Below are 25,178 nucleotides of genomic sequence, written 5' to 3' on the forward strand. Positions count from 1 at the left end.
AACAAAACAAAACAAAACAAAACAAAACAAAACAAAACAAAACAAAACGTATAATCCCTCCTGTCCACAAAAAGAAAGCTCAGCTTGGTCTCAGTCACCCTCTCCAGTCTCAGCACTTAACACCTGCCTTCCATCACCTATTGCTGTGCTCACCAGGAACCATGACTCCCAAGCTGTAACCACAACACACGCTCCTAGGCCTCCTGATTGATGTGCTCCTGCCATGCTCTCTGCCCAGGAGTGGCTTCCCTGCTGGCTCCTCTTCTCATACTGACATCTTTTCATCCTTCTAGAGCCAAAAAGCATCTCCTCTGGGAGCTCCCGGTTGAAACTGAATCAGACAGAATTAATCCTCTTTCCCCTTGTCTGTTATTATACTACAGTTAACTGTTTTCGTGTCTGTCTTCCCTGAGGGAAGGTCATGGGTCACCCATCTTGGTAGCCCAGCCTCTATTGTGGGGTCGTTACCGGCAATCAATACCTGTTTGTAGGATGAATGACTGGTTCTCCCATGTGGATCTACATGTGGGTGGTTTCAAATCTCTTTGAGAAGTAGGTGGGACACAAGTAATAAGCGAAGCCTGGGTTTCCACTGTTACTGTACTACATAATGGAGCTGTCACTACCTAGTTAAATACACAGCTCATTTTCTAACTCCACTGTTCCTGTTTCCTTCCACATCCTCCACACCCTTATTCCTATGACCCAAATCTCACCCTTCCTTCAAGCCTGGCCTCCTATCATACCTACTCTAAAGGCCTTGTTCAACTATGCAGACATGCACAGGCAAACTACAGGTTGAAGAAAACTTATGAAATCATTGAGGCCTCCTGCTCACCTACGGCTGGCAATGAAGATAAACCCGATGTGCTAACAGGGAAGAAAAAGGTTATCAAACTGGATAGTTCTCAGGTGTCACGCAATGACCAAGAACCCCAATTTTCCCAGAAAGACCATCAAGAGCCCATCATGTTGCTGATATCACAAGGGTCTTTTTCCTTTGTCCAGCCTTTCTTCTCGCATCTGCAACCTACCTGCTCTCCTCACCACAGGCCCCTGAATTCAATGGTCACATCAGCCCTGACCATTCGGCAGCACTCTGAAGAGGAATACTCTTCTGCTTGAGACTCCTTGATTTCACTTCTGTGAAAGTATGCATCTCTTGTCCCTTCTAATCCCTGGCTGTTTGTCCTTTAGCTCCTCATGGGAGCGTCTGTATCTGCGGTGTCTTGGGAATCTATCCCAGAACCACTTCCCATTAGTTGACTTCATCCAGTCCCATGGCCTTATGTCAAGTCCCAAATTTGCTTCTCTGGACTTAACCTTTCTTGGGAAATCTAGACTCCACCTGGGTATCACAGAGACATCTCAAATTTCACATGGACAAACCCAAACTCGTGATTTTCCACCACAAACTGTTCCTTCCCAGGCCTTCCCCACCTTGGAAAACAGACCTACCATGTTTTCTGTCACTCCAGCCAACAACCTAAAAACTAACCTTGATTTTACTCTTTCCCTCAAACCCCCTATTTCCAACTCATCCCCTGGCAAGTCCTGTGCACCCTGCATCAGAACAGCCAGAATCCAACTACTTCTCTCCAACTCCCCCATTTAAGGCCCAGTCCAGGCCACCCCTATCTCTTATTCCAGATTGCTTCCTAAGCCACAAAACTGAGTCTAATCCCCCCACTACCCAGCTGCCAGAGGAAACTTTGAAAATGCCAATCATATCACATCATTCTCCTACCTCAAAATCTCAAGTGCTTCCCCCTCTGGCTTAGGGAAAAACCAATCCCTGACTCTGATTACAGAAGCCCTTCAGTCCTGGAGTCCTGGCCCTGCCCATCTCCTATCTCATCCATATGCCCTCATCCATATGTCCTCCCCCTGCCCACACAGGTCTTCTTTAAGTCGCTCTTGCCCTACCTGTCTTCCCCCTTTAAATGCCTTTGATTTGGTATTCTCATGGCTGTCCTCTTCTGGTCACTCAGGTCCAGCTTACAGGTCACTCCCTCAGAGGAAAAGAAGCCATCAGACCATCCTGTTTAATTTCTCTGCAAATCACTTGTTACTCTCCATCATTCTTCTGGTTTGTTTTATGGTAGATCTTCTTTCCTCCTGCTCCCATACCCCACTGGGATAGAAACTCCATGAAAGCAGAGACCTTCTCCAAGCTGGTCATTGCTATATCCTCAGAGCCTAGAAGACCGCCTCACCAGTAGCAGATGCTCAAAATGAGCAAGTGTGGTATGAATGAAGGCCAGACCTGTGTCACCCCTCAACACTTACGGCTGAAACCCTTTGAGACGCGTTGCTCAGAATTTCTCTGCCCTCTTTTTAGAGTTAGTGATATTCTATACTCTATGCCTATAACCTGATGCCATAGGTTACATCCCTGACATTCTCCAGGACTTCCATCCTGCAGACTTTGCAGAAGACTTTCTACCACTGGAACAGACCTTCTTTTGTTACAACGAAATATAACATAATGAGGTAACTATAAGCCCATCTCCTCCTCAGCCTGACAACTACTATTTACTCATCCTCTTCTCTGTGCCTTGTGCTCAATTGTCCACAATCAAGATATGCGTTAACTTCCCTGTTACACAGATGAGGAAACTGAGATTCACAAATACTACATAACTGGTCCCAAGTCCATTAAAGCAAGTGACAAAGGCATGTGTGCTTCACAAACTGGTAGGGTAAAACATCTCAGAGCGAGGGCTAGACATACTGAATTGAAAAATGGTCTCTTCACCTTTTAATCAGCATCGCAAATCCCAGAGTCTGTCAAGATTATGAGAATGATCAGATCCAGAGTTATACACTGAAATTTCTGGAACAAAGCTAACTGGTGTCCATCTGCTATAGAGAAGAAGCCACATGAAGGTAAGTGACATCAACTAATGCCTCCAGAACTAAACTGACATGGTGACTTTACTCAGGGTCTCACCCACAAATGCTGCCGTGCGGCAGAAACTAACCACTAGTGACATTTCATATGCTCGTAATCAAGAAGCTACATCAACAGAGATGTTGAGACCACACACACACACACACACACACACACACACACACACACACATACACACAAGCTCACTGGCAGCAAAGGAACAGACCTTTATTTATTTTTACTTATTTATTTATTTTTATTTTTTTTTTCTGATTTTTTAAAAAATTTTATATCCAAATTAGCATATAGTGCAACAATGATTTCAGGAGTAGATTCCTTAATGCCCCTTGCCCATTTAGCCCATTCCCCCCACAACCCCTCCAGTAACCCTCTGTTTGTTCTCCAAAACTGGGAGTCTTTTATGTTTTGTCCCCCTCCCTGTTTTTATATTATTTTTGCTTCCCTTCCCTTGTGTTCATCTGTTCTGTGTCTTCAAGTCCTCAAATGAGTGAAGTCATATGATATTTGTCTTTCTCTGACTAATTTTGCTTAGCATAATACCCTTTAGTTCCATCCACGTAGTTGCAAATGGCAAGATATTTTTTTTCTTTTTAATTTTTTTTAACGTTTATTATTTGAGAGAGAGAGAGAGAGAGAGAGACAGACAGACTGACAGACAGCAAGCAGGGGAGGGGCAGAGAGAGAAGGAGACACAGAATCGGAAGCAGGCTTCAGGCTCTGAGCTGCCACTACAGAGCCCAGCGTGGGGCTCGAACCCACAGACTGCAAGCTGAGCTGAAGTCGGCCACCCAACCGACCGAGCCACCCAGGCACCCCACAAGATATTCTTTTTGATTGCCGAGTAATACTCCATTGTGTGTGTGTATGTATGCATGTATATACATATATACATATATATGTATATATACATACACACACATACACACGCATACACACACACCACATCTTCTTTATCCATTCTTCCATTGATGGACATTTGGGCTCTTCCCATACTTTGGCTATTGTTGATAGCGCTGCTATAAACATTGGGATGCATGTGCGTCTTCGAAACAGCATACCTATATCCTTTGGATAAATACCTAGTAGTGCAATTGCTGGGTCGTAGGGTAGTCCGACTTTTAATTTTTTGAGGAACCTCCATACTGTTTTCCAGAGTGGCTGCACCAGCTTGCATTCCCACCAACAATGCAAAAGAGATCCTCTTTCTCTGCATCCTCACCAACAACTGTTGTTGCCTGAGTTGTTAATTTTAGCCATTCTGACAGGTGTGAGGAGGTATCTCATTGTGGTTTTGATTTGTATTTCCCTGATGATGAGTGATGTTGAGCATTTTTTCATGTGTCCATTGGCCATCCGGATGTCTTCTTTATTTTATTTTATTTAAAAAAAATTTTTTTTAATGTTTATTTATTTTTGAGACAGAGAGAGACAGAGCATGAATGGGGGAGGGGCAGAGAAAGGGAGACACAAAATCGGAAGCAGGCTCCAGGCTCTGAGCCATCAGCCCAGAGCCCGACGCGGGGCTGGAACCCCCGGACTGTGAGATCATGACCTGAGCCGAAGTTGGACACTTAACCGACTGAGCCACCCAGGCACCCCTGGATGTCTTCTTTGGAGAAGTGTCTATTCATGTCTTTTGCCCATTTCTTCACTGGATCATTTGTTTTTGGGTGTTGAGTTTGATAAGTTCTTCATAGATTTTGGAAACTAACCTTTATTTGATATATTGTTTGCAAATATCTTCTCCCATTCCGTTGGTTGCCTTTTAGTTTTGCTGATTGTTTCTTTCACTGTGCAGAACCTTTTTATTTTGATAAGGTCCCAATAGTTCATTTTTGCTTTTGTTTCCCTTGCCTTTGGAGATGTGCTCAGTAAGAAGTTAGTGCGGCTGAGGTCAAAGAGGTTTTTGCCTGCTTTCTCCTCGAGGATTTTGATGGCTTCCTGTCTTACATTGAGGTCTTTGATCCATTTTGAGTTTATTTTTGTGCATGGTGTAAGAAAGTGGTCCAGGTTCATTTTTCTGCATGTTGCTGTCCAGTTTTCCCAGCACCACTTGCTGTCTTTATTCCATTGGATACTCTTTCCTGCTATGTCAAATATTAGTTGGCCATACGTTTGTGGGCCCACTTCTGGGTTCTCTATTCTGTTCCCTTGATGTGACTGTTTTTGTGCCAGGGACAGACCTTTAAACTACGTATCTACCCTATGAAATGAATGCAGCAACACAAAGCAACTGTCACCACCAAGCTCCTTAAATAAAAATGCCATGTACTAAATAAAAGCTATAATTCTCTGATAGATGGGGTAGCATTACTTGGCATGTATTTTAGTGTACTTTAGACTGATATTAAAACTAAATCTAACTAGACCATGAGGTCTGTGTAGTTGGGCAAATTAATCATCAGCAAAAGGGCACTCCCCTCCAACAGGGGTTGCGCGCTCCTTTGAACAAACTGCAGACAGGCACTTTAATGAGGGAGAAAATATAAGCTACCATAACTAGTCAAATGAGATCCTACAGGAGGGAAAGTACATTAACTGATGTGCTGATATCTACTGCCAAAATATCAGCTAGGGAGAACAAAAGGTTGTCAAAGTGAGATGCTGTAACTAAGCCAACACAGCCCAAGGTTTGGGGTTAAGCTGCAATATGACATTCTCAAGAGGAACATGAGTTTTGTTTCCAATGTGAGCCCTCTAAGTGATTTTTATCAGTGTCCTATTTCTAGGACTCGCCAGCTCTCCCCGACTACCAACAGGAGATTCCAACAGACTGTCACGATGACGTGAGATATACACACTTTGATAAATAATAAAAATTTTTCTGTCATTCTTAAATACTCTTTTATGACATAACTTTTCTGTCTATGCAGGTAACAGTGTCCAGACACATTCGTATCACTTGACTACATCTCTGAGGGACCCTCCAAGTACGACGGTTTACCAAACCCTTATTAAGATCAAATTCAGCCCCTTCAAGTAAAGAAATACAGAGAGGTTAAAGGTGAACATGAACACGGACGCACACATGCAGTGATGTCACGGTTCGGAATGGGGTAAAACAGACGATGATGAAGGAAAAAGAACATTTCACGGGCACCATGCTAAGTGTGCAAGGCCATGATACAAGAAGAAAGTGGGTAGTGACCTTGCCACTTACTCGTTTGTGAGACTCTGGACAAGTAGCTTCATCTCTGAAAATTCTCATTTTCTTGCCTATAAAATGGGAATAACAACTGTATTATACCACCTGTCCTACCTCTTCCCACAGAGTGGAGAACTCAGAGCATTTGGGGCTTCCTCAAACACTACAAAGAAATAAATAATGGGATAAAGTTCAAATAAACAAAGTAAAAATGGCCTCCTAACTGAGTTTTTATGAGGAATCAATTAGAGTTTGTATGTGAGAAGTGCCCCTAAAGTGTATGGCACTTTACAATTACTGAGCCAAATTGATCTTGGCAGAGACGCTGAGTGTTTAATGTTTCTCCAGAAGCAATACCACTACGCAACCCTCAGAATCAAAGTGGGTCAGAGAGTCCCTTGAAAAAATGAAATCCCAAAATTAAAAGGGGTAAAAATAAGGCTGGCCCTAGCCTTCCTTATCCCTCAACACCAAATCGATTTATCAATTTATAGGGTGATGGAATGCATGCTCTCCAGGTACAACAAGTTAGGGACGGCATTGTTTGGCTTGTTGGTTCATTTGTTTGTCTCAGAAACATGTGAGGCTCCTGGCCAATTTCTGTCAAAATAAATTCAATGCAACTAGGCCAATTTAGGACCACAGTTTCCATTGGCAAGTCAATGGCACAGGTGCTGTCACTTTTATCCTCATCCCTATGACCACATTGTTCATTGTACTGTTCGTTGATTAATGATGGTTTTTACCCACGAAGTCTCCGAGAGAGCCTCAGAATCCTTCTCAGCATGGAGGTCTGAGTCCATCTTACAAAAGGGTGGTCAGAATGAAGTGTCTATTATTAGCCATCCATAGAAGACAGAAATGAGCAACTGACTTAGAGTCCAGTGGCTTTCCAAAACGGAAATTTCTACTTTGAACTGATAATTTCCAAGGAATAAACCATCAAGATTCAATCTCATTCACCCGATCAATATATTCAGCCATTCGAGGTAACGTTTTCCAAGTACCTCCCACTAGGAGGCTTAAACGCAAGCCCCCTCTCCCCCTCCTTTAAAGTCACATGTTCCATTAAATTGCGAGGTACAAGAAAGAGGCAGCAATTTGTGAAAAAAAAACAACAAAACAGGGAGCCTGGGTGGCGCAGTCGGTTAAGCGTCCGACGTCAGCCAGGTCACGATCTCGCAGTCCGTGAGTTCGAGCCCCGCGTCAGGCTCTGGGCTGATGGCTCGGAGCCTGGAGCCTGTTTCCGATTCTGTGTCTCCCTCTCTCTCTGCCCCTCCCCCGTTCATGCTCTGTCTCTCTCTGTCCCAAAAATAAATAAACGTTGAAAAAAAAATTAAAAAAAAACCCAAAAAACAAAAAAAACGTGCCTTTGAAGTTTCTGGCCCAATGACATATGACTGCAACTGAGCTTAGGGATCGCCTTCCTGGGCTATGTTTTCATTAGCATAGTTCTGCTCTTTCTTGAGGAAAACAAAAACAAAAAAACAATGGCCTGCAGTGCACCTCCACAAGTAAAACAAAGACTTTTGTCACTGTTAGAATTCCTCAGGCTCCTTCCTGACATCAAGAGCAGGAGGGGCTGCTCTGCCTGGCTTCTGGGGCATTTCTAGGTGGCCGGAACTGGAACTTTAGACTACTTAAGTGTCTCTCCAAATCTCCAAATTTAGGCTTATTCTGCAGTTACCTGGACTCAAGAAATCACAGTTGTCATCTGCAGTGTGACATGCTTCTGCAGGGCTGGTCACTGTTCCCCGGACTGGTTACTATTCCCTGTTTTTTTTCCCAAGTCTGGACCCAAACCAAAGGAACAAGGTGGATTATGCAGATCATTTGCTCCCCACTCGCAATTGGAAACAGTCCTCAGTGTCTGATGATATCTCCCACACCTTCACCCACATTATGTATGAAGTCTTGGCAATGCTTCCCAGCTCTGGGATCCGTCTCCAGCAGCAGGCTGGAAGTTTCCACATGGCTACTACAGCAGCATGTCCAGGTCTGACCTTATAAACATGGCGAAAATGAAATGATGCTCTTGAAAACGGACTTTTCTTATAACTTCCCCTTTTCTGAGATACTACAATGCCTCCGATCTGTAGAATGCCTCCATCCTTCGCAAGGTATGCTGACTCATCTTTCCTAACACCTATGCATTCTTCCGCTTGTCAAGGCTGTCCTTCTGTTCTGGCATTTATTCGCTCTTTCCTGTGCTGTGCTGCTACCTTCCGCTCCATTCATGCTATGGGTGAAACTCTTACCAAACTACCAAGTTCACCAGACCAACATCCTAGCTGAAAACCTCAGACACGGGGTACCTGGGTGGCTCAGTCGGTTAAGTGTCCAACTCTTGATGTTGGCTCAGGTCATGAACTCACGACTCATGAGTTTGAGCCCCGCGTTGGGTTCTATGCTGACAGTGTGGACCCTGCTTGGGATTCTCTCTCTCTCCTCTCTCTCTCTCTGTCCCTCCCCTCCCCTCCCCTGCTCTCTCGCTCTCTCTCTCTCTCTCTCTCTCTCTCTCCAATAAACCTCTTGGTTTAAGTGAATTGTTACTTAAAACCAAAATAAGTTCCAAGATAACCAGAACATCTCTTTCTTGATATTTTTGATATTAGTAGAATAAACCAACCATACATGGTTGTATTTACTGACCAGTTGATATGCTACAACTTGCCAAAAGTTTTGAGATGCTTTCCTAAAGGCTGATTTAAAAAAAAAATTAAGTTTATTTATTTTGAGAGGCAGAGCAGAGGAGGGACACAGAGAGAGAGGGAGAAAGAGAATCCCAGGCAGGCTCTGTGCTGTCAGCACAGAGCCCAATGCAGGGTTCGAACTCATGAACTGTGAGATCATGACCTGAGCTGAAACCAAGAGTCAGATGCTTAACAGATTGAGCCACCCAGGCACCCAGCTAAGGGCTGGTTTTTAAGACAAAGAATAAACTAGAATGGGTACATTTTAAATTTTGCCTTCACTGAGTAAATCTTACTCTCATTATTATAACTTACACAACTGCCACCCAATACGGGAGCTCTTAAGAAGCTATCATTTTTGGAAGGAAGGGGAGACCAGAGGAGTGTTTTGCGTTCCTGAAATGACTTTTTTTTATTTTACTTTTATTTATTTTTAATTTAATGTTTATTTATTTTTGAGAGACAGAGCACGAGTGGGGAGGGGTAGAAAGAGAGAGAGAGAGAGAGAGGGAGAGAGAGAGAAAGACATAATCCGAAACAGGCTCCAGGCTCTGAGCTGTCAGCACAGAGCCTGATGTGGGGCTTGAACTCACGAACCGAGAGATCATGACCTGAGCCGAAGTTGGATGCTTAACCGACTGAGCCACCCAGGTGCCCCAAGTATTTTTTTATTTTAATGCTGTGCTAACAAGATCACAATAATTTTAAAGTGTACCTTCTCTTACGTTCATTCATAACCAAACTTACAAACTTCAAGACAGAATAACACAGTGCCTCAAAATAAGAAATAGAAAATTTTACATGCGATTTTATAGCAGTGCTACACAACAGATTCAAACTGAAAAATAAAATCCACTATGAAGCGCCAAAGAAGTAAAGAAGAGAAATGAAAATGCTTTAGAAGACAGGATAAACAGAGTTCCGAGTACAGAGTTAAAATCCTCTGCAGTCACCACCATTTTATCAAAATGCCACTGGCATGCACAAAGTGAGGCAGAAACTAACAAAACAATAAATTACCTTTTTTGTCAAATGTCTTCAGTTCTGTTTTCACTACACAACATAGCATCAAATGGAATCTCACTGATTTCTGTAGCCCTGGTGACTTGTTATCTGTTTTTTGTTTTGTTTTGTTTTGTTTACTCTTCGGAAGGAAACAATGCCAGTGTGAGCTCAGAGTACAACCTGATGGGTCATTAAGGTGAAGAGCAGCTTCTTGCTCTTAAAGCTATTATGAGGTATGTGAGTCCCAACACTGCCAAGAGCCTGAATGAACAAAGCCATGCAGAGAAGCACATTTTTTTTTCAATGCCTACAGCTGTTGTTGCAATCAATAAATTAGACAATTTTAAATGTTCTGGAGTCCACAGTCACTTTCTGCTTTCTGTCTTTTCTTTCAAGAGATACATTCAATCAAGAGAGTATGTGGATGTTCTACAAAATGCCTCCCATTCAAAAGGAACCCCAGAGTCACAAAGATGAGACCGTCTTTATCAGATCTCTGAGGCTGACCCCACGTATCATCCAATGCCATATAATTCTGGTTCTTGTTCAAGCTCTCAGACTGCTGGTCTCTAGCTATGTCTATAAAATTTAGCTTTTTTTTTTTTTTTTTTTTGAGAGAGAGAAAGAGAGAGGATGAGAGACAGCACAGGGGAGGGGCACAGAGAGGAAGAGAGAGAGAATCTCAAGCAGGCTCCGCATTGTCAGTGCAGAGCCTGATGTGGAGCTCGAACTCACGAACCATGAGATCATGACCTGAGCCAAAATCAAGAGTAAGATGCATAACTGACTCAGCTACCCAGGTACCACTAAGTTTAGCTCTTTTTATACCTCCCATCATTGATATAAGGATATAGATGTATAGGAGTTGAGGATGGTGGTCAGTGACTATTAAAAGGATAAAAGGGGCACTCAGTTACTCATACTCCACAATGAGCTAACTAGGAAACCCATATGAACTAGATAATGCTGCAAGTTCTAGAAAGGTAACAGGTACAGACAGGATAAACACAGAAAACCCAGATCTGCACTGTGGAGGCACTAACTGTTCAGATCCTCCCACAGGATGCCACGGTCCAGGGATTCTCTTCCATGTCCTGGTTTCTGGGTGAGCCTGCAGAGTCCCCTCTATTAAATACACTGCTTGTTCTCCTAACTAATATCCGTGAGGAGGGAGCCGCATGGGGAGTATCACTACCCTATCACTGCTGTCACACTTCAGTCCAGCTGTTTCCTTGTCTGGTTCCCAAACAGATCAGAGCTCCCACAGGGGAGGGACAGAATCCCACTTATTTTCATCTCTCCCAGCACCACACCAGTCTCTCAGAAGCAAAATGATTGCTGAATAGATGAGGGACATGAGTCATCATCAGTGGTATAAAGAGGGGGGAGCAGCATGAAGGGCCGTGAGGCCTAGAACATACATCTGCAGCAGACTCTGCAATAGGGGGATTTTAGTAGCTGCCAGGGAGAAAGAGGGAGCCACAGCAAGCATTTTCCAGGAGGGATAAGAGTGCTGGAGGACTAGAAATGTAGTTCATTAGGTGGCTTTTCTCTGAAGGCTTGTGCAGGCTTCCCCAGATCCCACTGCCTGCAATGTGCCAGGAAGCCACCCAGCACACGGAACCATACAGACGATGGTTCCAAGAGATGGGCTAAAAGGTACTGTCAGTGAGACAGCAAGGGATTCTCTGTTCCAGGCAAATACAGACACACGGACACACACATGGCTCCAGGGCATCCAAAATCTGGAAGCCACTTAAATAACAGCCACTTGAAGAGGCAATGAGCCCCTTGGAATGTGGGAAACAGGCTGGTCATCTGACCCGTCAAATACCTTTACCCCAGAAGAATGCCTTTGGGGGCACCTGGGTGGCTCGGTTGGTTAAGTGTCCAACTTCGGCTCAGGTTATGATCTCACAGTTCATGGGTTCAAGCCCGGCGTCGGGCTCTGTGCTGACAGCTCAGAGCCTAGAGCCTGCTTCAGGATTCTGTCTCTCTCTCTCTCTCTCTCTCTCTCTCTCTCTCTCACTGCTCATGCTCTGTCTCTCTGTCTCAAAAATAAACAAAAGATTTAAAAAAAAAAATTAAAAAAAAAAAAAAAAAAAAGAATGCCTTTGGGTCCCGCCTCTCATAGGCCTGTCTCTTGTGAACCATCTTTACGAGCAGGCTGTGCTGTTCATCAGCGCTGGTTATGGGAAGGAGGTAGGATGCCTGGGTGAGAGCGGCCCTGGGTGGCCTCAGAATCAGGAAAGCTGGTTCTACTCACATGACTCCCTCAGTCCTCGCACCCCTGCTTCAGGGAACCAGAGGTAACAGTCCTCACCGTGCAGCTCTGACAGGGCCATTCCACAGACACCACACAGATAAGAGAATGTACACTTTAACATATTTTGTTCCTCTGATTTAAAGCAGCAAAAATGTATTCTCTCACAGTTCTGGAGGCCAGAAGTCTGAAATCAGTATCGTGGGCCTAAAGCAACATATCAGCAGGCTATGTTCCCTCCAGAGGCTCTAGGAGAGAATCTGTCCCTCGCCTCTTCCAGCTTCTCTGTGTGCCCCATCTCCCTCTGCCTCCCTCTCACAAGGATTCTTATGATTGGATTTAGAACCCACTGGGATAATCCAGCATAATCTCTTCATCTCAAAATCCTTAAATTAATCACATCTGCAAAGACTTTTTTCCATTAAGATAACATTTACAGGTTTCAGGGATTAGGTTCTGCTATCTTTGGAACCACGTTCAGCCCACTACACCCACCAGTTACATTAGGTGTTAATGCGCAATTCCTGCCCCATATTCTTTTCTTATTCCTTATCATCGCCACTAGAATAGAAACTCTTCGAGAATAAGAACTCTTAAGGCTTTGTAAATCCCGTGAAGGCTTTTAACGTATTATGTCCCGAATGAATGACTATTTGTTCATTTAGAAAATAAAACCTTTGTTCTCCTTAATTTTTACTTCCCAACATCAGTACCCAGGTAAAAATTCTAACACATAATGGCAAGTGCTTCATTTGTTATTTCTAAAATAGCCAGACCGTCTGTTGAGAGTAGCTGGAGAAGAGAGAACCGCATCATAATGCTTCCATGGTCACTGCCAAGTGCCTGCCCCAGAGCGTCACCTGTGATGCGCTGTTCATAAGAGTTTCAAGTATCACCAGAATCCGAAGGCAAGAGGGACCACTACAGGTGATAATTGCGATGAAATCCAGACGTATGAGTGAGGACTCCCTGCAGCCCAATTCATCTCAGGGTCAAGAACAGAAAAGCTGCAGCTAATCTGGAAGAGCTTGATGGAGACTCAAGATAGGGATAAATTCATTCATTTTCTCCAACAACTATTTGTTGGGGATATTCTATGTATCAGTCATGGGGGACCCAGCGGGGAGCAAAATAGGCAAGCCCCTGCCAGTGTTGAGGTTTCATTCCAGGTGGGTAAGATAAACAACGAGTAAAATGTTACATATTGAATGGGGATATGTACATGATGCAGGTTAAAAGGAGACGGTGGGGCTGAGGAGGGCATCTCTGTTGCAGTGATGTTTAAGTTCAGATGTTAAGGAAGTGAAGAAAAGATGAGGTGACTGGTGATCAGGATCTTCTTTTACTGCACAGCCACAACTTGTGCCGGAAAATGAAAAAAGGCTAAAAACTAAGAGGGTGATGTCAAAAGGACCCAGGAGTCAGCTTGAAAGGATTTCCACTGATGAATTTTGGGACAACCTGACCAAGGAAAAAAAAAAAAAAAAAAAAGGAAATGACGGTCATGGGTCAGTACACATCAAATATATACTTCTTTTCTATTTTACTCTTTAGAAATGCATGAATCAGTAGTAATACTCCCAACAGTAGGAGGAGGGGAAGGAGAAAAATTCTTCCTTAACTGAAAACCCATAGATAATAACGGAAATAGAAAACTGTCTTTTGATAAACGGCAAGATCATAATTGATTCAGGTCATCAACGAATGCAAAAATCACTCAGTGAAAGCTTGAGAAGAAGATATTATCCATGTGGACTCAAAATGTCACTCCAGACATTATAAAGCAAAAAAGGTGTCATCACAAGGGGAGAATCTGGCAGATACTGGATTGTGGGCTTCCCAATACAATTTTCTTGTGAAGACATCATCATCTGTTCTTGCCAAATATGTTTAACCTGAATCTAATGAAAAAGAAACCATCAGATAAATCGAAATTGTGGGACAGTCAACAGAAGAGTTGTACTACACTCTTGAAAAATGTCAGTGTTAGGAAAAGACCCTTCCCAACTGGGGAAACTGTTAAAAATTAAAGGAGACTAAAGAGATAGGGCAACTAAATAGAATATATAATCTTTAACAGGATCCTGGATTTAAAAATACAACTCTCAAGAACTTTTTGGGGCTAACTGGAGAAATGTGATATGGGCTGCATATCAGATAATACTATAATCATCTTCAACTTCAGAGTATAATAATGACATAATGATATGCTTATGAAAGAGAATGTACTTGTTCTTCGGAGATAAATGTTCAAGTATTTAGGGGTAAAGTGAATGTCTGCAAAGGACTCTCAAATGGATCAGCAAAAGAACAAAAATTGAAATACATCCAGGGGCTAAGAGGGAAGGAGACAGGAAGATAGAGCAAATGTGGCAAGGGCGAACCGGTGAATCGAGGTGAACAAGGGTGTTGACTGTATTATTCCTCCATAGGAGGGAGTATTTCAGGAACAGGGGACAATAGGCACTGACACAGACACAACTGGAACGGTCAAGAGAAAGCAGAGCCCAATGTGGCCCGAAGGAAATAAGCAAGAGGCAGCAGGAAGTGAGGTCATGGGAGATGGGAGGGTGGGCAGTGGAAGGCTCTGAGCAGGGGAGTGTCTGGCACTACGAAGATCACTCAGAGAGCTGGCTGTTGGGAGGGCACAGTTTGAAATGAAGCATTAAGTTAGGAGGCTATTACACAAATCCAGGGGTAAATGATAGTGGCTCCGACTAAAGTGGTACAAAGAGGGAGTAAGCGAAGTAGATGGCAAAGAATCAACAGGACGTCCTCATGGATGATACACACACATGCATCCATACACACATACCACAGAGGGGAGAGGAATTAAAAAGGACTGCAACTCAGAACTTGGTTAAGATGGAGCCAAATGCATATTTTATATAAAGAGAAAAGAAAAAAAACAATTCTGATACCACTGCTGGAAAAGAAATGTTCTCTCACTCTGGGGGATCTCCATACTGTTTTCACCGGATCCAGTAATAATTCAGTGGAGCATATTGTCATGAGAATAGTAGTAGACAAGCAGAAGAACCCATGAAATTTAGCTCATCTCCTATTCACTTGGGATCATTAGTACAGCTTTCTCAGTTTCATAGTATCTCATCAATCACTGTCATGTGAGAATATGCAACATCCTTCTTACAAAGGTTGGGTTCTGCAGTTCCTTTTCTACAATGTGTTTCCAAGAACAATACGAAGCTAATAATAAAACAGAACAGTCATCTTAGAACTTCTCACAAACGTCACCTAATTAATTCTTACAACACCTCCAAGAGGTATTATTATCCTCATGTCACTGCTGGAGAAACTTAAGAATGTTTTAATTCCGCATTTGTATTCACTTACAGAGACAACTCCGTACTTCATATTATCATCACCATCTCATGCTTTCAAGGAATATCACAACTTAATTCTCTTATCAACAGGGTGGGTGTTAATGGCTGCAGCAGCATTTTAAGTATAGGAAATAGGTTTTAAAAAACGATGTGAAATGTCTTTTTTCTAGTCTCAAAGCAATGCGGCAACAAAATGGGATATAGGGCAGTACCCTCCTCTCCCCCCTTGCCGCAGTACACACACACACACACACACACACACACACAGCACGAAGTAATTTCTTCATTTGCCCAAGATGGTCTAGTAAATAAGAGCTGTTAAAACTCCAAAGAGAAATTTCAATATATTCTAAAACCCAAATTCAACAAGTTGGTCTCAGTATTTGGCCCGGAAAGACTGTAATAAACCACTCCGGAGTGGTAGGTCCAGGCAAGCATTTAATGTGAGTGCTACAAAGGAAGTGGCTCTACTAGGGCTAGACGTGCTGTGCTGTGGCTCTAGTAGGGCTCAAAGGGCCTGGGGCCATCAGAGCAATGGTGAGACGCGGGCCACCCCCAGGGTGTAAGCAGGCCAGCCCTGGCTGAGGGAATCCTCCACAGGCTTCTCAGGTTAGAGCAGCAGTAGACGGCAGAGCCACTGGGACCCACGGCCTGATTTCCAAGGGAAACCAATTTAACCTTCATCACGTGATCTAGGCTCTGTCTAAAATAAAATTTGTTTAAAAGAGAAAAATAGGGCGCCGCAACTCAGAAGATGCTCTCCAGCCCCATAACCACACTCTCAACAGAGGACTGAAAAATTTACTTGTATAGTGAACCGAGCAGATGAGCTCCAAACAGAGTAACAAAATCCCTCCCCTTTAAATAGAATATTCTATTCAGAATGCAAATTTAAAATGATTGCAAACTCCAGTGTGTTGAAGGAAAATGTAGACAGAGTACTTATGCCAGAGTAAGAATGTGGGCTCTCCCACCAGATGCTTTACTGTGAACCAGATCAGGCCTCTTGACATTGGTAGGTGGGTATAACTTGTCCGAACTTGGAGGGTTTGAAAGTCAAGGAAGGCACTTTCAAAAATCACATTGGGGGGCGCCTGGGTGGCGCAGTCGGTTAAGCATCCGACTTCAGCCAGGTCACGATCTCGCGGTCCGTGAGTTCGAGCCCCGCGTCAGGCTCTAGGCTGATGGCTCAAAGCCTGGAGCCTGTTTTTGATTCTGTGTCTCCCTCTCTCTCTGCCCCTCCCCCGTTCATGCTCTGTCTCTCTCTGTCCCAAAAATAAATAAACGTTGAAAAAAAAAAATCACATTGGGACAATAGGCATAAATTGAACGGAACCTGGGCAAATGAAGATGTGTGGTCACTACGTGAAACTTTCTCTGTGCCTCAGTTTTCATGTTTGTAAAATGACAACAGTATCCTTGTCTCACAGGGACAGCAAATTAATACATGTGAAGGACTAAGAACAGCACTGGGTATGCAGCAAGTTCTGGACAAATGAAAACGAAGCTAATAGAGATGCAAATGTCTAAGTCAGTAAGGATGGCTTCTCATCCAAGTCAGTGAACCAAAGAGAAAAAGTGAACACTTGAGAAAAAACTGAGAATATGGGGCGCCTGGGTGGCTCAGTCGGGTAAGCGTCCGACTTCAGCTCAGGTCATGATCTTGCCGTTCATGAGTTAGAGCCCCCAATCGGGCTCTGTGCTGACAGCTCAGAGCCTGGAGCCTGCTTCGGATTCTGTGTCTCCCTCTCTCTCTGCTCCTCTCCCACTTGCACTTTGTCTCTCTCAGAACTAAATAAACATTGAAAAAATTAAAAGAAAAAACTGAGAATAATCCTGATAAAGACCAAGGCTCCAGAAGCATTCCCAGGACCTGGCACACGTACACCCCTCCAGACCCATGACCACTGTCAGTGAAAGGACTAATGGGCTCCAGGGACCCAAGTGAACTTGAAAGCTATGCTTAACTACCTGACTTCACAAGACTTCATTCCCTAGACTCGGTAACTTTTTAACACCTAAGTTTATGGTATCAGTTAAAAAAAATAAATGAACAGATTCCAGTAAAAGAAAGTCAAAGGAAAACTATCAGAGCATCTTTCTGCAACAAGTTTATTAGACCCACCCTTCCCCATTACTGCACATGAGTTTATGCCCACCCACCCCCTCCTGGCATACAACAGACATATCATCACATTCTTCCTTCTTCGGATTCTTACAAGTAACAGCAGCCTCCAGCAGCCTTACTTACTAGTAACAGCAGAAACTGAGGTGGGGCCCAGAGGAGTGCTAACTGGCCTGTCCACACTTCCCCCCACAATCCCCCCTCCATCAATGATGTCTGACGCCAACCTCCTCCCCACCCCATCAACGATGTCCCATGCCAAGCTTCCCCATCTCTGCCCAGACCCACACCCACAGGACCAGCAAAGTGTTAATAATCAAGCTCATCTCTGCTTGGAGTGTCTGCAGTAGACAGACTCAGTCCTACACAGCAATGCCGAAATAAAACTCAAGGATGCATAAAGCAATTCATTAAACCATCACATTCACAAAAGCACAGGAACTGGAATCTGTAGAGTACAAAAAAATTGCCATCTGGTACCAGCTTCTTTCAGATTTTCTCAATGTTCTACACAGAGTGAAAGGGGAGAAACTAGAATAAAAAAGAAATGGAAACGGTCCTCATGCTACAAAGTTAATGAAACAAAAAGAGTTTAGCAGTCAGGTGGTTTTCTCACACTTACAGGTTCTCTGTGTAAAGAAGACACGAAATCACAACATATTGCCATGTATTTGGTAAATACTGCTTATGTCTATCCCTCACCATGGCAACAAGTGAAGTGAGGGGCATTTAGGCACCTGTGGGTACCCAGGAATATTTCTAGTAGCAAAAGGACAAACGGACAAGCTCTTAACAAAACTGAATTAGGTGACATTTGACCCTGATGCCTTGTCTGTTAAACTATTGTCTACCTGTCCTTCTCATTACCCTTTGGACCACTACAGATCCCATTCTTGCAAATACACATTTATTACACTAAATTACCTATAAGCTATTTATTATTTTTGTTGTGAACTTAACAGTGAGGCAGGGCATTTGCAGGTTCAGACAATGAAGGTCCATCAAGTTCATGACTTGTCCAAAGTCACAGAGCTTGCAGATGTAGGGGCAATGACTAAGACTCAGGCACTATGACTCAGCGTGCTGGGGTCCCAAACTCCATTTCCCCAGGACTTGACAGATAATGTCAATGAAGGAAGCTAGCCAGGTGGAATATGTGGGGCACCGGGGAATGGGAGGCCTGGAAAAGAAGGCCAGCAGGGACCCAACTCTACACGAGACTAGAATCACACTAGGAGGGAATACAGACTCACTGAAGGGCTTTGGTTTCTCAGAGTAGTCCCCCGAAGTCACCAGTTGAGAAATCTCTTGCTGCTTCAAAGCACGTTCAATGACACGTAACTAGTTTTATGATGTATCTATACACCAAGTGTTCTTAGGTGCCAGGGAGATGGCAACGAGCAAAGGAAAAAGGCCTCCACTCTATGGACCTAACATTCGGACTACCTTTCCTTCAAGTGATGGAGCTCTTCAGTGTGGGATCTGCCATGACTTCTAAATCATTTTCTCTGCCCCTCACCACAGCCAGGCACGGTCTCTAATATACTCTGAGGTTCACCTTTCTTTAATAATGCCTGTCTTCTTCGGCCTTGGACCTTGTTTTATTTATAATTAATGGCTGACCAGTTTTCACATTTTGATGGCTATCATTTAATATTTATGAATGAATCAAAATGAATGCCCTCCCTCTCAAAGTGTCAACACCATTCTTAAAACACACATACTATATAAATATATGCCATGTTTGGAGCACAGGTTAAAAACATCAGAACGGAGGGGGCATCTAGGTGACTCAGGCAGCTAAGTGTCTGACTCTTGATTTTGGCTCAGGTCATGATCTCACAGTTTGGGAGTTTGAGCCCTGAATCTGGCTCTGTGCTGACAGTGTGGGGCCTGCTTGGGATTCTGTCTCTCTCCTTCTCTCTCTCAAAATCAGTAAAATAAACATTAAACAAAATCATCATAACTGGGTCCCCTGGGTGGCTCAGTCATTCACCAGCTCTTGATTTCAGCTCAAGTCATGATCCCAGGGTCATGGGGTCGAGCCCCACATCAGGCTCATGCTCAGCATAGAGCCTGCCTGGGATTCTCTCTCTCTTCCTCTGTCCTTCTTCCCAGCTCACATTCACTCTGTTTCTAAAATAAAATAAAATAAAATAAAATAAAATAAAATAAAATAAAATAACAAATAGGCGGTGCCTGGGTAGCTCAGTCGGTTAAGCATCCAACTTTGGCTCAGGTCATGACCTCATGGTTGACAAGTTCAAGCCCCACATCAGGCTCTGTGCTGACAGCTCAGAGCCTGGAGCCTGCTTCGGATTCTGTGTCTCCCTCTCTGTGCACCTCTCCTGCTCACACTGTCTCTCTCTCTCAAAAATAAACATTAAAAAAATTAAAACAACAAATAATAAAAATACTTAAAGAAAAACCCAAAACATCAGAACAGGCTTGAGTTCCACATATAATGGTCGTTCTTCCAGCAGTAGGAGCTCCTACCGTGTGTGTCAGGCACTATTTGTGAATACATCTGTGAAAAAAAAAAGACATAAACACTGTCCTTGTGGAGAGTGGTAATATGGTGGGAATATTCTTCTCTGAAACTAGGACTGTGTGCTACCGGCAATGTGTCATGTGTGATTCAAGCCACACCTTAAACATGGCAAGAGGGCTTCGGGAGGTCTAAGAAGAAAGGGAATGCCTTCTTCTCGCTGACTGTGTGTCCAATACCTGAGACTCCATGAACCAGATGGAGAGCTGGACAAAGGACCGAAGACGTCACATAGGAGTGTACAGAGTGCCGTGGATGCTCCAGGGCTTGCCATCCGCTGAGAAGCTGGGGCATGAAACGGAAATACAAAGGAACGCTGCTCGAGACACCTGGGTGGCTCAGTCGGTTAAGCCTCTGACTTCGGCTGAGGTCATGATCTCAAAGCTCATGAGTTTGAGCCCCATGTCAGGCTCTGTGCCGACAGCTCAGAGCCTGGAGCCTGCTTCAGATTCTGTGTCTCCCTCTCTCTGCCCCTCCCCTGCCCACTCTCTCTTTCTCTCTCTCTCAAAAATAAACATTAAAGATTTTTTTTTAAAAAAAGAACACTGCTCTATCGTAACAGAAAGGCAGCTACTGAGTAAAGACAGCCAGCCCTTGGCTACTAACCGCGTCCCGACTGAGGGCAAGGCAGGACAAGTGTCAAGAAAGACACTGAGAATATAAAATGAGGCAGCTTCCCTTGGAACCTCACTATTTGATCAGAGTTGAGATTAGGAGCTGACAAGGGTCATACCCAAATTACTCATTATATGAAGAGCCACTAAACTGTCATCAATTTATGAAGTACTGAGGACTGTGGAAATTCTGAGTGGCTATAGTTGCCTCAGAAGGGGGAGAGTGAAGCCATATTATAAATTCCACTTAAGGTTTTTAAGATATTCTCTGTCACATCTGTACTAATAAGCCAATATTTGGGCCAGTGTGTGTGTGTGTGTGTGTGTGTGTATGTGTGTGTGTGTGTGTGTGTGTGTGTTTTACAGCTTGTGGACATATTGTGTATTTTGTATCTCCCTCTCCAGCGCTGCTGGAGGACAGCAAAGGTGTCAGAATTTCTGGATGGAAGGGCCTTTGGGAATCATTTGGTCTACCACTCTGCTGGCTACAGGAATGACCTCACATCCTTCCAGCTAAGACTGGCCTTCCTACGAGACTGCCAGGGGCAGCAAGCTGAAGGTTTGATGAGGCAGCCTCTCCCACATTCAGAAAACTTCCTTAGCAAAGTCTTGCCCTCAAGCCACCCTGCTTGGGGCCTCCAGGCCGCAGTGCAAGGTTTTACTCCCAGGAGGAACCAAACTAAACTTGAACTTTATTTAGCACCTGCCCTGCCCTAGAAGCTGCAGATCTCTCGTTTCTGGGCAACCTTCAGGAAGCCTAAGCTGGAAAGCTAAATCCCGTCTCAGCATCGCCTGCCTCCAGGGGTTTACTATGAAAGGAACAGAATCTTCCATTGCCATATTTAGAAACCATGTGTCAGCACCTATAAAGGGCACATACACTGTGAATGCTCACCACCACCGCTCTCCCCCAGACAGGCAAACCCCACTCATAAGATGAGAACAAAAAAGAAATGTGATCCATCACAAAGAAAAAAAAAAAATCTGTGCATGGTTACAATTAATCTCTTTCCGTGGTAACAGCATGAACGTATTTGCAATCGCTACAATTTATACCAGGCCATTATTTGGGGGCACACTGTTAGAGATGCTTCATCCTGTGCTACCAACCAGATATCACTACATTGGGAGGTCTCAGGGTGTTCAAGACCAGACTCACCGCGACTCGATTTTCCTCCCTCTCCAACTCTGCTGACTTGGGGTCCATTCAATTAATGCTAGAAACCTCAGTGCAAATCCCTGATTCAAAATTATCTACTAAAGAGCAACCGTGGGCACCTTTCTTTCATCGACTTTTGTGATCAGGATTGCCAGCTGTTTACCAAACTCATTTCCTCTGTTTCCACAACACGAGAGAGCTGTATTCTCCAGCCTTGCTTGCCATAGATGCAGTCAGAATAGAAAATGCTGGGCAATGGCATGTGAGTGGAACTGATGTGTGCCATCCTCAGGTCGGGCAGTCCACCATCTCCCACACTCCTTCCCATTCCACCAGCCGGATGCGGATACCCAGGGCAAACTTGAAGGCATGCGCTGAAGACCCGCCCCCCAGATCCCGCAATGACCATGTGGAGGAGATAGTCTCTCACACTCCTGGTCTGTGAATGACAAGTACAACCCATTGTATGTGAGCAAATGTTTTTTGATGTTTATTTGGTGGTTTGTGTGTGAGCCGTGATGTAAGAAATCCATCTTCTACTTCCAAGTCATTCATTTATTCATAAACATTTCTCAAACACTTCTGGAAAGAAGCACTGGGGAAATAAAAATGACTGAAGGAGGTCAAAAGACTACGTAAACCAGAAATGAAAATTCAATACAAATGATCTCAGAGCAGTATGTATCTCAGGTTAGTCACGGTGGAAAAATGTGAGACTTCATTTTGAATCCTAGGCTAGTAAAGCTGGTTAATCTCTTTGTGTGGTGGCATCTTCATCGGCAAATGGAAGCAATGTTCCCTTCGGTCTTACCATGATGGATTAAATGGAATGAGACAATGTGTATGAAAGCATGTGGTCAACTATAGTGTACTTTTCACATGTTAATTCAATTCACTGCACCTGTCCTAATCTGGGACTTGTTACTCATGAAATAGTGTACCAGTAGCCTCACTCGAGTTTGTACCCAAAATCCAGTCTACTCTTAATACCTGGTGAAGGTAACTTTCCTCAGTCTGAGCTCTGATTGGTCATTTCCTTATTCAACAAACTTTCTAAAACTCTGGAACGCTTACAAGATATAAGTCAAACTTCTTAGCTCAGTGTTCAAGGCTCTAAGTAACATGATCCCACACTGTTTTTTTAAGTCCGTATCCAGCGCTGTACAACTCCTGATTTTCTTCTCCTTTATCCATCCTATGTCCTGGCTACACACATCATTTCTCCAATGTGCCACATTTGCTCACCTTTTTCACTTTGTCTTATTCTCAGCCTGGTTTTGTCCTCCACAACCATCCTTCCCACCGCCACCCCCGAAACACCACTATTTCTCAAGGTGCAGCTCAAATATCACCAGGTCTCATAAATCTTTCTACAAAAACACTCTCCTTTTCCAAAAAAAACTTCACCCTCCTCTGAGCTACCACAACCTTTGTCTGATACTCTTTTCTCCTCTACTGTTGATAGCACTTGCATTCTGAATAGTTTATTGTCTTCAGGAAGGAAAAAGAAAAGGGAATGTAAGCATTTAATGAAGACATGTGTTACACTAAAGAAAAAATTCAGTAGAGAGTCAAGTTACTTTTGGTTGGATCACCAAAAATAGACAACTTACATGAGTAGGGGAGTTCTCTGGATTGTCAGAAAACTATTCCTATGCTTCAGGATCTATTATATTCAGAGAGCATATATTATATGCTTTATGAAAGCTATTACATGGAACTTTCATGTTGAAAGTCACTTTTACAATAAATTTAATCCTATCAGCAGAAGAGTAGAAGTAAAGTTCAAAGTCATTAATTCATTTCCCCAGTCAATTCTTCACAGATTTTAGTTCAGTCTTATTTTAGAAAATGAGAGAAACAAATACGTTAAATTGACCCACTGATACCATCTAAGCATAAAACCTGTGAGTTACTATTTTTAAGGAAATGGCCATGAATGGCTAGTGTTTTCATTCATTTGCATATAGGCAAAAAAATATATTCACTAGTAACAAATCATTGAAGTCACTCTATCAACTGAGAATTTCATTCATTTTCTCTCTTAGGATTAAAAAAGGGGGGGGGGGTACTGGATACGGTATGCATATCTTCTGATTAAATAGTGGGAGACTCACTCTGTCCAGGCTTTGAATTCATGAAAATCTTAATAAAACACAGCATTATACATACAATGTAAACAGTAGCTTCTAACAGGCATTCTTTTAACAAACTGGGCTCAAGTAAAAGTAGAGTTCTTTGGAGATCTTTCTCTAAAGACCAGAGAAGTAAGAGAAGTATTCATTTACATCAGCCAGTGAGCAAGAGGGTAGGGAGGTAGCAGGAGTTTTACAAGAGATCAAAAATCCTAATCCTTTTAGAGAATTTAAAGAGTTGTCCTGCAAATAACAGGATATAAAATAATGTGTGGCAACACATATTGTGGTGCTTTAACACGAATTAGAAAATATTTTCTAGAAATTGTAATAAGTTGTATTATAAGAGGTGGATCACATTTTGTACAATTTAGCAGATCATCTCCTGAGAAAGCGACAGGAAAAACCATCATGCACACACAGGAGTTACATAACTCATCACTGGGCATTAACAGAAGCATAAATAAGATGAACTGAATGGTAGGAGCACAGCACATATTCCAGGTGCTCCTGTAAATCATCTGTAAACGACTCAACCAGATTCCTCACTCTCTCTGTTAACACTTAGATGACAATTAGGAAAGGACTGTTCACTGTGAATTGCAGAGTCCCAAGGGTTCCATACTTGATGCAGGGTGTGGGGGAAGGGAAGGGAGAGACCCAGCAGCCAAGGGCCGGTGGCACTGGAGTGCGCTTACCTCCAGAAGTGAAAAGCGAAGAGAGGACTACAGGGGCTGCCTGGGCTGGATGGGGTTGGACTCAGGCTCCTTGGAGTGAGACTGAAAGTTAAAATAATGTCATTCCAACTGGGGAAATGGTGGCCGTAAAATAGCAACGCTCATCTAAGCGACCGTGTTCCCTTTAGGCCAGAACCACCATAGCATGCCTACCGATGCCCTTAGGTAATCAGCTCATCACCTGCCTCTTTCCAGCTCTAAAATAGAGAACAAGGGCAAGGCTTCCTGCTGAAACTGATATCCTTAAAACTACTGCTGCCATTTGCATTTGTGCCTTTTCTTGGTCACAAAGCTAACGTGGTAGGTATCTTCTGTGGGGTTTGCTGGGAAAACTTGGCCCTGCTTTACTCACTCGGTATATTCTATTTCTGACCAACAATCAATTGTAAAACTGTAGAACTGGAGGGAAGTAGTTACCAGACAATAGAATTCAAGTTAAATACAGTGGTTTTTAAAAGGCAGAGCAGCAAACATTTCCAAATAGGAAGATATGTTT

The 25,178-nt window shown here is 43.4% G+C and overlaps 1 protein-coding gene across 11 annotated transcripts in view; it reads right to left on the minus strand.

Annotated features, from left to right (window-relative positions):
* Window positions 1–25,178, minus strand: part of MAST4 (microtubule associated serine/threonine kinase family member 4) — a 570,307-nt gene that overhangs the window by 185,696 nt on the left and 359,433 nt on the right. The window contains exon 2 of one of the 11 annotated variants that reach the window (XM_040451723.1): window positions 24,644–24,724. The exons of 9 other annotated variants lie outside the window; for them this stretch is intronic. In XM_040451723.1, the coding sequence (XP_040307657.1) occupies window positions 24,644–24,724 (81 nt within the window). Of the gene's footprint in view, window positions 1–6,074; window positions 6,122–24,643; window positions 24,725–25,178 lie in introns of those variants that run through there. One more of the 11 variants, XM_040451771.1, reaches the window with a different exon arrangement.

This window comes from Herpailurus yagouaroundi, unplaced genomic scaffold, assembly GCF_014898765.1.
Source record: "Herpailurus yagouaroundi ecotype Mexico unplaced genomic scaffold, PumYag 29, whole genome shotgun sequence".
Classification (NCBI taxonomy): domain Eukaryota; kingdom Metazoa; phylum Chordata; class Mammalia; order Carnivora; family Felidae; genus Herpailurus; species Herpailurus yagouaroundi.